This window comes from Heterocephalus glaber, unplaced genomic scaffold (genome assembly GCF_053883595.1).
Source record: "Heterocephalus glaber isolate CG9 unplaced genomic scaffold, H.glaber_assembly_v1.0 deba00001538, whole genome shotgun sequence".
NCBI classification, from domain to species: domain Eukaryota; kingdom Metazoa; phylum Chordata; class Mammalia; order Rodentia; family Bathyergidae; genus Heterocephalus; species Heterocephalus glaber.
The window spans coordinates 20394142-20408496 of NW_028258333.1; the positions used below are offsets into that span (position 1 = coordinate 20394142).

A 14355-nucleotide genomic window follows, 5' to 3' on the forward strand; every position below is an offset into this window, starting at 1 on the left:
CCATGCCCTTCAACACTAGGTTGGCTGCCTGACTCTGAAGTGGTATACTTAAGAAAAAATGGGAGCCCCAGAAACTTTGATACCTTGTTTTTGTTCACAACAAACAGAGTCCCCCTTTCTTACCCCTCAAGCCACCAAAACCAGAATAAGATTCTTAGGGAAACGAGATTATGAGTAGATGTCTAAAACAAGACACTAGGCTTGGGGTGGGGGGTGGTAGTGACTAGTGTCAGGGGGCAGGGATGCCCTTTCTGGGGAAGAGAACTCGTCCTTCTGATCCCTGCTGGTCAAGGTTGACTGTGGTAACCTGGCATGTCTAAGCACACCTTTCCTCATTTCTTGGGTTGGTAGAAAAGTCTTCACAGGGAAGGATAGCTCAGGAATTTGCCTTTCCTTCTTCCCATCTTGATTGGCAAAGGGAGATCATACTAAAGAAATCTAGGAGGTTCTTAGTTGTCAGGTCTTTTGGCCCCATTACCTTACAGCTTCAGGCTCAGCCAGGATGACCCAGATGACTCAGTGCAGAACAAAGGATTAGGTATAGCCAAAGCACTATCCTGTTTCAAATAACAGTGGTACTAAGGCAAAATCCAGACAATAAATACTTTGTACTAAGAATGACTATATCATTACTCTTAAAAACAGTAGTGAGTCATGCTTAGACTGTCAAATACATTTCATCATAGTCTATTAAAGCTTCTTAAAGGGTTATCAGCATGACAGCAAAGGGAAAAAAGGAAGACCCATTTAGTGACTCTCTTGATGCTGATTTAACTAAAAGCACTTCTCCCAATTCCATCTCCTGAATGAAGGCATTGATTCAGCCTTTCTGCTCATTTCTGTCAAGTAGAAGTTAGAAACTACAGATTCCATGTATTCTGTCAGTTGATTATGCCTGTGATTTGGAACCATGGACACAAGTACTTATAACATTGTGTCAGGGTTTGGTCCATTGTTCTCCAGCTAAGACAGGTTATTATGTTTTGCATACATATGAACACAGTAAGAACTCCTCAGCCAAATCTATAATTGCAGTCCTTTGAGAAAGCAGTAAGATTCTGGCAATTAGTAAATTCTACATGACAAGAATAATTAACTGTTTTGGATGCAGCCAACACATTTTTGGTAAACAGATTTAACAGATCAGTCACAATACCTCATTCAGCCTTATTTATCAACATTGTAATTTACAGCAATCTAGATTGGGGGTGGACTAATAGCCAGGCTAGCAGTATGCTATGATTATTCCCTCCAATAAATACCAGGGAGATACTCAGGTTTATTGCTGAAATGTGCACATGCAACAGTGCATAAATCTATCATATACCTGTGTTAGCTAGTAGTTCTATTTTCTTTACATGCACATCACTTTGTCTTTTCATTTTTTTCTTTTCCTTTCTTTCGTCTAATTTCTCCCATTTGATAGAAAGATTTTACAATAGAGGCATCGTGTTTCCATTTCTTTATTTTCACCTAGATGCTCAACAGAGCATTCTGCACAGAATTAGAAGCTAATTAGTTAGCTAACTTGTGATTTTGAGGTAATGAAACAGTCTTGGAAATAAGGTTATCAAGCTGCTATTTTCAGATGAGTACTCTGCCTTCAAATTGGTATCTTTAGAGGGGGTAGCTTTGTTATACAGATTTTAGAATTCTTCTTTAGGAAATGCTTTTAGAGAACCCTTATAAAGTACACATGCAAAGCAATCTCTTTTATTTATATTCAAATAGCACTTTTAAACACAAGGGTTTTATCCTATTTGATCATATTGCTCATGTATTCATTGGAGTTAGTAAATTGTCTCTCTTTGTAGCAATCAAATATTTTTCCTTTTTGCTGAAAGTAAGTCCTCAGATGGGTTTCTGCAATTTGCTGGTTAATGGTAGCATGATTATCAGAAAAATGTGGCTTCTCAAGGAAACTCAAAAGATGGGAGGGGGAGCATTTATCTCAAAATTCTGGCCTGTTGATATTTAAAGATCATTTATTTTCCAGTCATTCCTTAGGTCATTGACTGAAATGCACAAAAGGAAGCAGAGATGAGGCCTTTGGAGACTCCAGGCATCTTGTAGAAAGAAAAGCTTTACTTTCCCTAATCACTCTGGGAAAATAAAAAGGTGAGATAGAACCAGGTTCCACGGTGACACACAGAAAATGAAAGTCTAGGAGTTTTTCATAACCTTCTAGCCCTCTGATTTCTAATTATAGTCAGAGAGTAGATCAAATTAATTTTGGGAAAATTCAATGCTTATTTGAATTTATATGACTAATAATAGATGTCTTAAATATATACTAAATAGATGAATGAGTGTCTCTGAGTGTTAAGTATATTCTTCATCATTCCACCATTAGAGCTACACTCCTTTGGTTTTAGTTAACTATAATGATGTACTGGTAAGTGTTTAACAAACTGGTTTTTGCGGTGGGAGGAGGAGCTTTGGTTTGTTACCAAAGGGTTAACAATGGGCCAGCAAAAATCCTGACAATTTAGCAACTGGCTGCCATGACCCTGTACTAGTGGAGATCCACTTTATCTCTGTGAGTAACTGATTGCTGGACAGATGCAAGAAAGATCCTATAAGAATAGAAGACAGGATACTGAGCAGTAGGAAATGAAGAATATAGGCCAGAGGTGATATCTGCTGTCTATTATGCAAGTTTCCCTTAGGTCACTTTGGATTAGAGGAATTGGTAAAGGGGTGATGAAGTATGAATAATGCCAGTTTTCCTTCTAAGCCTTGAGCTTACCTCACTCCAGTTGCCCACCGTCCAATCCGATGGACACAAGATATCTCTGTTACAGGAACTGAGGACCTTGGGCTTCAGCAGGTGCTGGCAGTCTGTAGCCGGGAGAGCTTGCTCATCAGAGCCCATGGTCTGGATACACAACACTGTTCGCCTCTTCTCTCCATAGGGCCCACATGTTGTTGAACATGCTTCCCACTCCCCGGCCCACCACCTGCAGGCAGACATGGACACAGGAAAAGATCACTGAAAGTATACATGCATTCATTTAACCACTGGGAAGAGAAAATAGGTGAGAGCCACGGATTGCAGAGCCGGGAGGTTCTTGGAAAAACTGCCTGCTGGGGAGTACTCTACTGACAGGGCCACGGTACCTTGTTCAACCACACCCCCAAGTCCCAGCAGAACACCTACCTGGCAAAAGTAGTTGTTAAACAAGCATGCTTTTGAATGAAAATCAATATAAATATGTCCTCTCTTTCTGTCAAGAAAACTGAAAACCAGGTACCTGCTGTGGAACTTCAAACCAGTTAAAGTCTTACTTCTTCATCTGTTAAATGAGTGTAACAATATCAACTTCATATGAGTACTGTGGATTTAATAAAATGTCAATTCATCTGAAGTGCTTAGTATAGAGCCTGATACATAAGAACTCAATCATTTGTTATGATTTATTGTTATTTTGACTGATGGTATTAAAAGAATACAATTAATCTCTCGGTTTCCTGACTCTTAATCAAATGTTTTTCTATTTCAATGTGGGGTAGGTACAAACACACTGTACCCAGTTTTATTTATGAAGTATAATTGAAATATGTGGTGAATGTTTAAAAAATTTACTAAGACACATTGCCACATCCCCTCAAAACATCCTCCCTCACTTCAAACACACTTATCCCATTGTTCTTGCCACTTTCTGAAGCAGTTCTGGAAGTCCTTTTTCATGAGTATCTTTATGAGTATGATAAAAAAAATACAGTGGTACCTCGATCTACAAACTTAATTTGTTCGTCGATTCTGGAAAACATGGCCACATTTATGTTCATGCAGGAAAGATGGCTGCAGTTGTGTTGGTTATCTGATGCAGAGTTCACAAACAAAAACAAAATTTTGCCAAATGCTTCTGTTTGCAAACCAAATTGTTCACAAACAAAAGCATTCATGAATCGAGATACCAATGTACAATGAATGCTGCTGACCAGTGCCATTCAACAGAAAGGTAGACTTGTGAAAACTGTACATGTTATCTTCATTCATCTTATCCACCAGATCTGGCACTGTGTGACTTCTGGCTCTTACCCAAAGTCAGTATGACCATGAAAGGGAAGTGTTGTGAGTGAATTCAAGACTTTGAGCCAGCCATGACAGTGCAACTAAAGACACTCATGGAAAAGGACTTCTAGAACTGCTTCAGAAAGTGGTAAGAACAACAAGATAAATGTAGTTGAAGAAATGGGGAGTATTTACGGGGGTGGTTAATGCCAATGTGTCTTTTACTGTAAGAAATATTAAAAATTTAAACATTCACAGTACATTTCAATTACACCTTGTATTTACAAAATGATCACTCAGGGACATTGCCTTTATTTTTGCCTTCCTATATCCTGCAGTCTAATTGTTAATAATTTCATGGTCTCTTTAATAAGAAAGAGTAGAAACTTAAATTAGGCAATTTCTTGTTAGCTGGTCATAACAAGTTGAACAGGTGAAACTGTTGTGTAAATTAATATTCTTGATTAAGTTGTCCTTAAATTTAACAGGTGAAACTGTTGGCTAAATTAGTATTCCCTGAGGACAAACAAATGTGTGCCCATTGTCTGTGAGTGATTGACTCGTGGTTCCAGGATACGGCTCACTGGCTGCATGACTTGCTGTTGAAAATGACAGGCAGCCCTCTGTTCTCTTCCTTCCCTATCACTATGCAAACCTTCCTAACACAGAAGACCAAAAACCAAACAAAGAAAAACCTTCTCAGTGCAGTCTGAGTTCACCTTTGTTTCCATGGACAGCATCCTTCTATATCATAAGAAAGTGAGAGTCTTCTAATTTCATGTGGGAAACAGTATCCTGTGGGAAGCCCTTCACCTCTGATTTTAAGAAAGGCTCTTGGCCTTGAGATAGAATTGACTGTTGGTAATTCTGAAGAAGATAAAACTTTGTACTGTTTTTGTTTATTAAAAATTGGATTTACTTGAGTAGAACTTATTTTGATTCTCATATTTTTAATTTCAAGTTAAAACATTAGAAGAAAGCTTTTCCTCAATCCTATTATATCATTCAGTTTATAAGTAATTAAGATTATGTATTTCTTCTTGGTGTTTATCATCTGGCTGTCTTGGGGGGATAAAGAGCTAGTACTGGGACGGAATGATGTAAAAGCCCACTGTATTAATCTAATTACTTTGTCCTACCTTTGACATTTCCAAAGGAGGCCAAGCACACTGCTGAATATATAAATGCCATTCTCAAAAGGCCTTAATCTGAACTGACTGGAAGCCTAATTTATCTAATTACCTGCTACAGGGTTTTCAGCTGCCTCATCACAAAGTGATAATGGACCTTCTTGTTTTTTCTTTTTGAAGTTTTCTCCAGTGCCCTGGAGGCCCTTTACATGGGCTTAGGCTGTGGTATCAGTGTGTTCCCAAAACTCGTGTGCAGGAAACTTAACCCCAATGCAGTGGTCTTGGGAGGTGGGGCCTAATGGGAAATCTTAAGGAATATTTTAATGCCACTATAATCAGTGTTGTTGGGGTAGGTTTGCTGTCTTTCACCATTCCACTATGTGGGGACATATTTGTCCTCTCTTGTTTTTCTACCTTCTGATGTGTGAAGACACAGCAAGAATGTCCTCACCAGATAAAATGATGGTGCTTTGATCTCAGACTTCCAGATTATATGCCAGTTAATTGTGGTATCAACTTGAATATGAAACACTGAGCGGATTAGTTTAGCACATCTGGATGACTGACTTACTGAAGATGGAAGATCCAGTTGGGATGTTAGTGGCACCAATAGGCTTGTAGCCTGGATGAATAAAAAGGGAAAGAGGAAAGAAGTCTTGCTTTTGCTTCTTTGGAGGAGCTCTGGTCTGCTATCTCCTTTGGACATCTGTCTCTAGGCTTCCAGCACTGAGTCTTCAGCTTTCCATTAAGGACTCACACTGGACTCTGCAGTGAGCTCCACTTTGATGGATTCTCTGGCTCTTTAATGCACAGATGGCCATTTTACTGCTTTTACCCTTGACTCTGCAGGTGGCCATTGTAAGCCTACCTTGTAATTCCTTTATATATCTTATATACACTTTATGTTAAATCTATTCCTCTGGTGAACCATAACTGATACACTCTAGAACTGTGGAAATAAATTTTTATTCCTTATGAGTTACCCAGTCAGTAGTATTTTGTTATAGTAGCATAAATCAAATCAAGACAAATTGTTATTAGTTTACAGTGAAAACTATTTCCTCTGTTATTCTGCAAAGGTTTTTCAGGCTCAGGTCTCAGGAGCCAGTGTCAAAGTGATATTTGCTGTCTAGATCATTCTTTTTGGTGTTTGCCATAATCCCATCTTTCCTAAGAGATGAATACAATACTATTTTATATTTATGGGAGATTTTGTATTTATAGCCAATTTGTAACAAAAGACTTTTAAAGTGCTCTGAATGGTTGGTGAAAAGGGCAATAACAATATTCAAAGAATTCAGAGAGACTAAAAACACCAACCTAAACATTTATTCTCCCCCATTATCACAACATTTTTGGTTTAATCAACATAGAATTGACAGTAAGCCAACCTGACCTTTTCTGTTTGTGCCACTGACCCCTCTCTTACCAGAATGTTAATGACAGTAACCAAGATTTTCTGCCTCACTAAACTTCAGTCAGGTTCCTGAATCTTCTAGGCCCATTTACACATTTCCTTGTAAAGCTGAGGTTAGCAGAGATCACGGCTAAGTCAGTTTGGTAAGAGCCTTCACCCTTGATATCTGTTTGGGTTCCTTATCTGCCACCATTCCCTAGGTGTTGTCTTATGACCCTGGCTTGTCTTCAGCAAGAATTCTGTTAGGTCAGTTTAGCCTAAATCCTTCCTTACTCCCACTTCCTCTCAGTGCTTTCCCATCCACTAACCCAAACCTGTTCCTTGGTTGCAAATTCTCACTTGTCCATACTGTATCTGGAGTTGAGGTCAGTTTCTCTCCCACTGGAGAATCATACTGCAGTGCTCTCTACACCTGCCATGATAATCTTGAAAAAAGACTATCTTTCTTACTGTGCTTAAACAATTATCATTGAATGATATTTTCTATAATAACCTAACACACAACTGGACAATTGATCATGCATTGTCTCTATTGTTCTTTAGTCAATAAACATGAGTTAATCTCTTTCCAGTTATGTAAAAGTTCTAAGGACTGGGGCTATATGATTCTCACTGTATCAGTATTTGGGGAGCTTTAAAAAGTTATCAGTGTCCAGGCCTGATTGAAGACACTGAGCATCTTGTGGGTAGAGGAAAAGGCAGTGATTTTTGAGAACTCCCTGATTATTTTTATTTGACATCAGGGTTTTAAACCACTAGTATTCTTGGTCCAACTAAATAGATTTGAGTGTATTGAAAATTTTCTCCAAAGAACTGTTTAATTTGAGTTATACACAACACTGTGTGTGTGTGTCTGTGTGTGTGTGTGCGCGTGTGTGTCTGTGTTTGACATTTTTGAGTAGAACAGTCTGTAGTAGCTGTCCCAGAAAAGTTTACTATGGTTTGGAAAGAGTTAAAGTAGAAGAAGTGGTGAACATCTGACTCTCTTTTCTGTACTTCTATCTAATCTTTTTATGGCAACGCTTGCCTGGGCAGCTTTGACTACCAATGAACCAGGTTACGTTACTCTTTCTGAGCTCATCAGTCAGGTAAGCTGAAAGTCCAAATCTGAATTTGTCAATCTTTCTCATCACAGAAATTTCCATTAAAAATCAACTTTCATAATTGTCATCTTTCTTTGCACTAATCTTTTCCCTAAAAGCATTTTAATGCAAGACAATTCAATTGACCAATTCAATTATATTCTACATTCTGTAACAACAATTATTACAATATAAGCTGTCTTCCCCTCCTTGGATTATATATAGCATGTCTCCATATTCTACTTGCCTTCTATTACTCCAACCTTATATTTTCTTGTGTTCTGGTTCCCTGAATACACCATGGTTAGTCCTCTCCCTGATTTCATTGGTTTTCTGAAATCTCTGTGATCCCATTCCTTTTATTTAGATCACAAGATTTCAACCAATAGAGATTCCCATATTCTCTCCCCATGGGTATTTGGCATTGTCTACAGACATTTTTTGGTTGTCACAATGGGAACTATGGAAGGTAGAACTAGCATCTAGTGGGTTGAGGCCACAGATGCTGCTAAATGTCTTACAATGCACAAAATATTCCCCCAAACAAAGAATTATCCAGCTCAAACTGTCCATAGTGGTGAGGATGGGAAACCTTGATTTAAATTGCTGCTATTCTTTCCTGGATTGAAACCTACATGCAGCTGCCAGAGTTGAATGAATATTGGATGTTTATTGAGCACTTTGGATATATGGAGTATTATCGCAGTTGTAGCCTTGCAGAGTTTTGCTTTGATGAAAACAAAAGTTCAGAGAAAATTTAGTAGAGAGAAAAGACTTAAATGACCTTTTTCTGCAGTCAGATATACTTTAATTCCAAAGAATTTCTTTCTTGACAGGCTTACTCTAGCCTAGAACATGCTATGCAAGGCTTTCATCCTGAAAATCATTGGATGCATAATACATTTTTCTTAGGTTAAAACAATCAGGAGCTTTTATTAAATATTTTTAAAATTTCTATTGAAAACTCCTTTGGGGATGAGCAAAGAATGTCAAAATTGGATGTAAAAACAAGATATTACTTCAGAAGTAAAAAAGATTAAACCTTGCACACGAAACCCTTTTGGGAGATGAAGCAACAGATCTGAATGTTGAGTATGAACTTTTCAGATATCATGGAAATTTGGTGACAAAGGAAGATGTTACAACTTGAAGTCTATATCCAAGGGAACTAACTACTGGGCTAAGACTGTAAAAATAAATGTTCATTTATTATTTATATATTAAAAAGCAAATTAACTTAATTTCTCTAATTCCTTTGTGAATTTGTACACATGACTTAATTTTGGAGTCAGACTTTCCTGCTTGTTCATAAATTTTCACTGTATTCCAATGAGAGGAATATTTTAAACTTGGGAGCAGGTTGTTCATTCTGAACCTTGCTCATTCTGAGATTTTGGGCAGCAGTGTGGTGGAGTAGGACAGCCAGGTTTCTCAGCCGATAGATCTGGGCTCAAATCCAGGCTCAATCACTTACAGCTAAGTGACTTTGGCAAGTTGCGATGGCCATAGTGTCATCATCGGTACAATGAGTATTAAAATATCCACCTATCAGGGTTGCTGACAGGTTTACATGATACGGCCTTATATGAAGGGCTTGGAAAACAGTGGATGGTTAAAAATTGCTAGTTTCTTCTCCATCCTTTTCCCTCTAGCACATAGCATCGAATTTCTCTGAATTCTTATCTCCTCACACAGTACTTGGAGGTAATATTTGCACCCTCTCCTGACTACTTCATAAATGTGGAAGCTGAAATGTGATCACAAATAAGAAGACTTTTAAAAAGCCAAGCACTGTGCCTGAATATTTCATAGAGTCTATTTAGCTTATCACATTCTACTTCAGAATGCATTCTTAGAAATTTTAACTGTATGTGTATAATTAACATTTTTAGGAGTCTAACTCTAGCTGAGTTGGAACTTTCTTTCAACATAAATGAACTGCATAATAGGAGCACTGCACTTGATTTTCTAATTGATGCCTTTACTAAAGGTTTTAAGTCATTTTATTCAAGATGAATTAAATAAACAAATATGGATACAAGTAAGGGATTATATGTACACTGCATGAGAAAAAAATAAATGTTTTAAAATGAGATTTCAATAAAATTAACCAGTTGAGGCCAAGTAATCACCTAAAATCAGAAATCATTTATTTTAAAAATAAATGTGTGTATGCATGAATGTCTGAGTGTATATATGTATGTTTGTGCGTTTGTGCTTCTGTGTGTGCACACATCATTTTGAGTAGGGAAGCAAAACAAGGAAAAAATTTTATTTTGGAGCTTCAGAAGAGACCATTGGATCAATAATATATCTCCTTCTGAGGAGTAAATCTTTAGCTTGAGATTTGAACTGAGTCAACTCAGGCTTGACCTGCTAATTTTGTTGATCTTTAATGACCACAAGCTGGGAGCCTTGGCATTAATCATGAAAAAAAAGAGTCTCAAAGAAACTTAGACCTTGGGAGACAGATGCCAAGAGAAGGGAAAAATAGCTTAAGTAGAAACATAAAATGCTACCAAATGGCAAAGCTGTAGAAAGACTTGACAAATTGCTTATGCTTTGATCATTTTCCTCAAGTATAATCTTCAGGTTATTTGGAGGAAATTATGTTTCCAATGCAACAGCAGAAGCTGGGGAAAAGGATGAATCGTTTTCTTCTCCTGAAGTGTGACAATGTAGAAGGCAGAAGCATCCACTGTAGAAATGATCATCAGCTCACCAAGAACATCTGGGCCCTGGATATCACATTTGCACTGGCTGGGACCATGCAGTGGCTGTCTGGCCCTGTGTGTGTCCTGTGTGTGGCTATTGGTACTTGCATTCTGACCGCTAGAGCTTCATTACTCATTTTGTAAGAGGAGGCTGTGTGGTCTGTTTAAGAATTTTGCTCTGGATCAACAAGTTGAATCTGTGTACTCACTCAGCTTAAGAAACACTGCAGGAGAAAAGAATATCATTAACCTTGTTCTATCATGCTGCTTTCACAGCAAAGAGATGAAAAGATGCCTACTAACCACAAAGCTACAAGGAAAGCAGGAACCTGTGGACAGCAGCCAGGAAGGAAGGGCGTTGAGCTGAGCACCTGACACAGGCTCCAGTCCTGAAAACGGCCCCATCTTACCAATGTACATGTACCTTATATTACCTTCCTGGTTGTAAACTTCTTAAGCGGGTGACATACAGGTAATGGTGCCATTCCCAAACCTACTTTGCTACATATCTCAAGGAAAGTGCTTTGGAGCCTCTGTAATTTGGTGGTGGAATCTCATTTGCCCTTCTCCTGCTTTTATGCTTGCATTAAGTGGCCTGTCTTAGTGCCCTGTGTCTGCTGTAGCAAAGTAACACAAACTTGGTATTATGGTTAGATCTGAAATGCCCTCCCAAAGTCTCATATTCAGAGGTGGGGCATGGATGGAAGGAGCAAGACATTGGAGGTGTGACGTGGAAGGATTTATTCTCATTCCTGGTTCATCCCTTCTTTTTTTGCTTCCTGTCCACAACACGGTAAACAGCTTTCCTCCACCTTGCTCTTCTCCAAGTGAGCTGAACCCACTGAAACTCTAAGCCAAAATAAGTGCTCCTTTAAGTTGCAAGTGTTAGCTGTTTTGTCCCAGCAACAAGAATGTGTCAAATATATTTGGTAGCTCAAAAAATATAAATTTAGTCTCTTATAGTTTTGGATTCCAGATGTCTAAAATCAGTATTACTGCACTAAAATTCAGGTGTCAGTAAGGATGTGCTCCTTCTGAAGGCTCTAGGGTAGAGTCCTTTATTTATGTCTTCAGTTTGTGATCACTGTCAATATACTTGTCTGGTGGCTGTACTACTATAATCTTCAAGGTCAGTATCTTCAAATCTGTGTGTGTGTGTGTGTAATTGTCCTTTGCCTATCTGAGGAGGACACTGGCGATGGCATTTAGGGCTCTCCTATATAACCAGGATCATCTCCTCATCTCAAGATCCTAAATTTAATCACATCTGCAAAGTGAACGAACTCTGTAGAATATTTCTAGGCAGTTGTCTTTCCTGGCTCTTTTTTCCAATAAGGTGATGTTTATATAGGCTCCAGATATTAGGACATGGGTGACTTGCAGCCCTTTTCCAGCCTATCACACTACCATACTCAGGGGCCAGATTTAAGTCCAGAGAGCTCAGCCTGTATCACTTAGGAATTTCTTTATCCAGGCTCCTTCCCTGTGTTGGGCTTTAGCATCAGCTCATCTCCTGTCCTCCAGCCTCTAGACTTTTGCTTCAATAGCCATCTCTCTCTAGCAGCCTTAGCTATATATTGCCTTAAAGTTAGCTCCAAATAGTAAGTTCTTGCACTTGGTGTGTAGAGGTAGGCAAAGATAACCACCCTTATAGGAAACGAATTCTAAAAATAATGAAGTCAAGTTTTCATTAATAAGTGAACAAGAAAATATCAAGTACAGATTAATGTCTGTTCTAAAGCAAGGAGCTGATTGTGAACTCACAGTCTTCTTTGACTCTGTTGCTTTCATGTACACAGGCAATATCCCCGGCTTTCCCCTTGGCCTCGCAGGCAAGTGCTTTCATTGGGATCTTCTGGTGGCCACTATGTGAAGCACAGCATTCACCTTGCTTCAGACACAGCCCAATAAGTGGAAAAGTGGATGCCTCTCTTTGGAGGGTCTGCTGCATGTAACAGAGACTACAGGCTTTAGAGATGGTCAGCTCTGGGTTCAAATCTCTGCCTACCCACACTCATCCTGGTCTCATTAAGTGACATTTCTTCCCTTGGAAAATTGGCATAATAATAGCTAATTTTCCAAGTAGTTGAGAATAATAAGGAAAATGCACAAGCTGCTTCTAACAGCTGAGAGCAAAGTAGGTGCTCAACAAATGGGCTGGAATCTGGTTATTATCCTATGCTGGCTCTCCCGGGGAACAGCAGGTGCTTTACAGATATTTTCTAGTAATGTGAAGGCCAAAACAGACTACATAAAACCATAAAAAGGAGAATATGAGTTCCAGAAATAAAATTAGCTTCAGGAAAGAAACAGCTGTGGTTTTAAAAAGGTAGCCAGCCAGTCCAACAGAGAACGGTTTTGAAGAGCAAGGAGAGACTCCCAGGCCCTGGTGCACTGGTTGCTACCTAAGGAATACACCAAGAATTTATTTACAGAGGCTCATTAACTTTGACAGAGAGCAAATTCAAATAAAGTGCACGAACTCTGTAGAGTAGTAGGTGATCAACTGGCTCTACAACAGTTGTCTCTCCTGGCTCACTTTTCTCTGAGAAGGTAATGTAGTAACTGAGATTACAAACAAAACACAGTAATGGCCTAATCTCCCCTTGATACTCCTAGTTCTTCCCAAGAAAAGAGGCACAGGAAAGGACTACAGTGGCCTGAGGAGACTGTAACATCTCTGTCCTCCCTCCACAGGGTAGAGCCCAGCTTCGACCTCACAGCCCACCTCTTACCCAAAGGAAAACACAGAATTGAGTGGAGAACAAACCTGATTCAGAAGAGGGTGCCCTGGCCTCTGCATCCTGCCTGTCTGACCTTCTAGGGGGCTGATGTTGCTCCCCTAAACTGGCTTGTTTGATTCTTCTTTTTTACCTAGCTGTCTAGCATTTATCACAGTCTAGGTCTTCTTTAGAATCCAACTGGTCACTTGTTTGATTTATGATACCAATTGGTTTTCTATTTAAACTCCTCTAGGTGTTTGCATTGGACTGAAATAAATGCCAGGTAGAATCTGTAACCTAAACATATTCCTGCTTAAGAACACTAGAGAATTAAGATACTCTCCAGAAATAAACCTTCCTTTCTTCTTTTCCCCTCCTTCCCTTTCTTGCTCCTTTCATCTTCTCCCTCTCCCTCTCTCTGTCTCTCTCTCCCTAACTTTTCTAAGTTAGTTCTTCTAACTTTTAGGATCCTAGCATCTGAACTAACATGACTAGGGAATGAGTAGCTTTCTAACAGAGGTTTTTGGCTATGGGTGATTTTGCCCCTAGAAGGAGATCTGGCTACATCTGGAGACATTTTGGTTGTCAAAACCTGAACTGGGAGGCAGGGAATCCTACTAGCGTCTAAGCAGATACAGGCCAGGGATGTTGCTGAGCACCTACTGTTCATGGGACAGCCCCCACACCAGTCTCCAGCCCCAGTAGTGCTGAGGCCAAGAAAGCCTGCTCTGCAAGTCCTCTCTCCCAGGCCCACTCCCAGTCTGAGCAGGCTCCATAATCTGAAAATGCCAACATAAGCTGAAGCTGCACAGGTAAAGTGCTCTTGGATCTACCTAGCGTTCTCTTCAACAATGCTTGGATCTTAAACTTACCAGATAAGTAACATATCACACACAACATATCAACTTTGTAAAAAATACTGCTCCCTGGGAAGAAAATGTCCCCACAGCTTGAACCAGGCTCCAATAACTGTCATAGAAACTTCTAACAGCTTTTCTGTATCTCTTATAATTGCAAAGCCCATAGTTTTCCTTTATCACTATGTACTGGATTACCCTTAAATTAGACACAGCTGTAGTTAGGCACATAGAACTCCAGTTCCATGTTATTCCTAGTTACCTGGGTGGACAATCCTTTTCATAGCACTTCTTCTGTCTCCCATTAGGCTGTGTTTCTGGGTTACAGAATGTGGCTTTCACCATCCCTTGGCCTTTCTTCACACAATGAGCAGTCTGGCGACGGATACCTGGGTGTAGACAGACACATCCACA

The 14355-nt window shown here is 39.3% G+C and overlaps 1 protein-coding gene across 6 annotated transcripts in view; it reads right to left on the reverse strand.

Moving 5' to 3' along the window:
• The window catches only part of Adamts12 (ADAM metallopeptidase with thrombospondin type 1 motif 12), a 326379-nt gene that overhangs the window by 48111 nt on the left and 263913 nt on the right, over positions 1-14355 (reverse strand). For all 6 annotated transcript variants that reach the window (XM_004848653.3, XM_021261519.2, XM_021261518.2 and 3 more), the window contains 2 exons: positions 14204-14330; positions 2750-2960 (listed from right to left, as the gene is read on the reverse strand). In XM_004848653.3, the coding sequence (XP_004848710.2) occupies positions 2750-2960; positions 14204-14330 (338 nt within the window). The remainder of the gene's footprint in view (positions 1-2749; positions 2961-14203; positions 14331-14355) is intronic.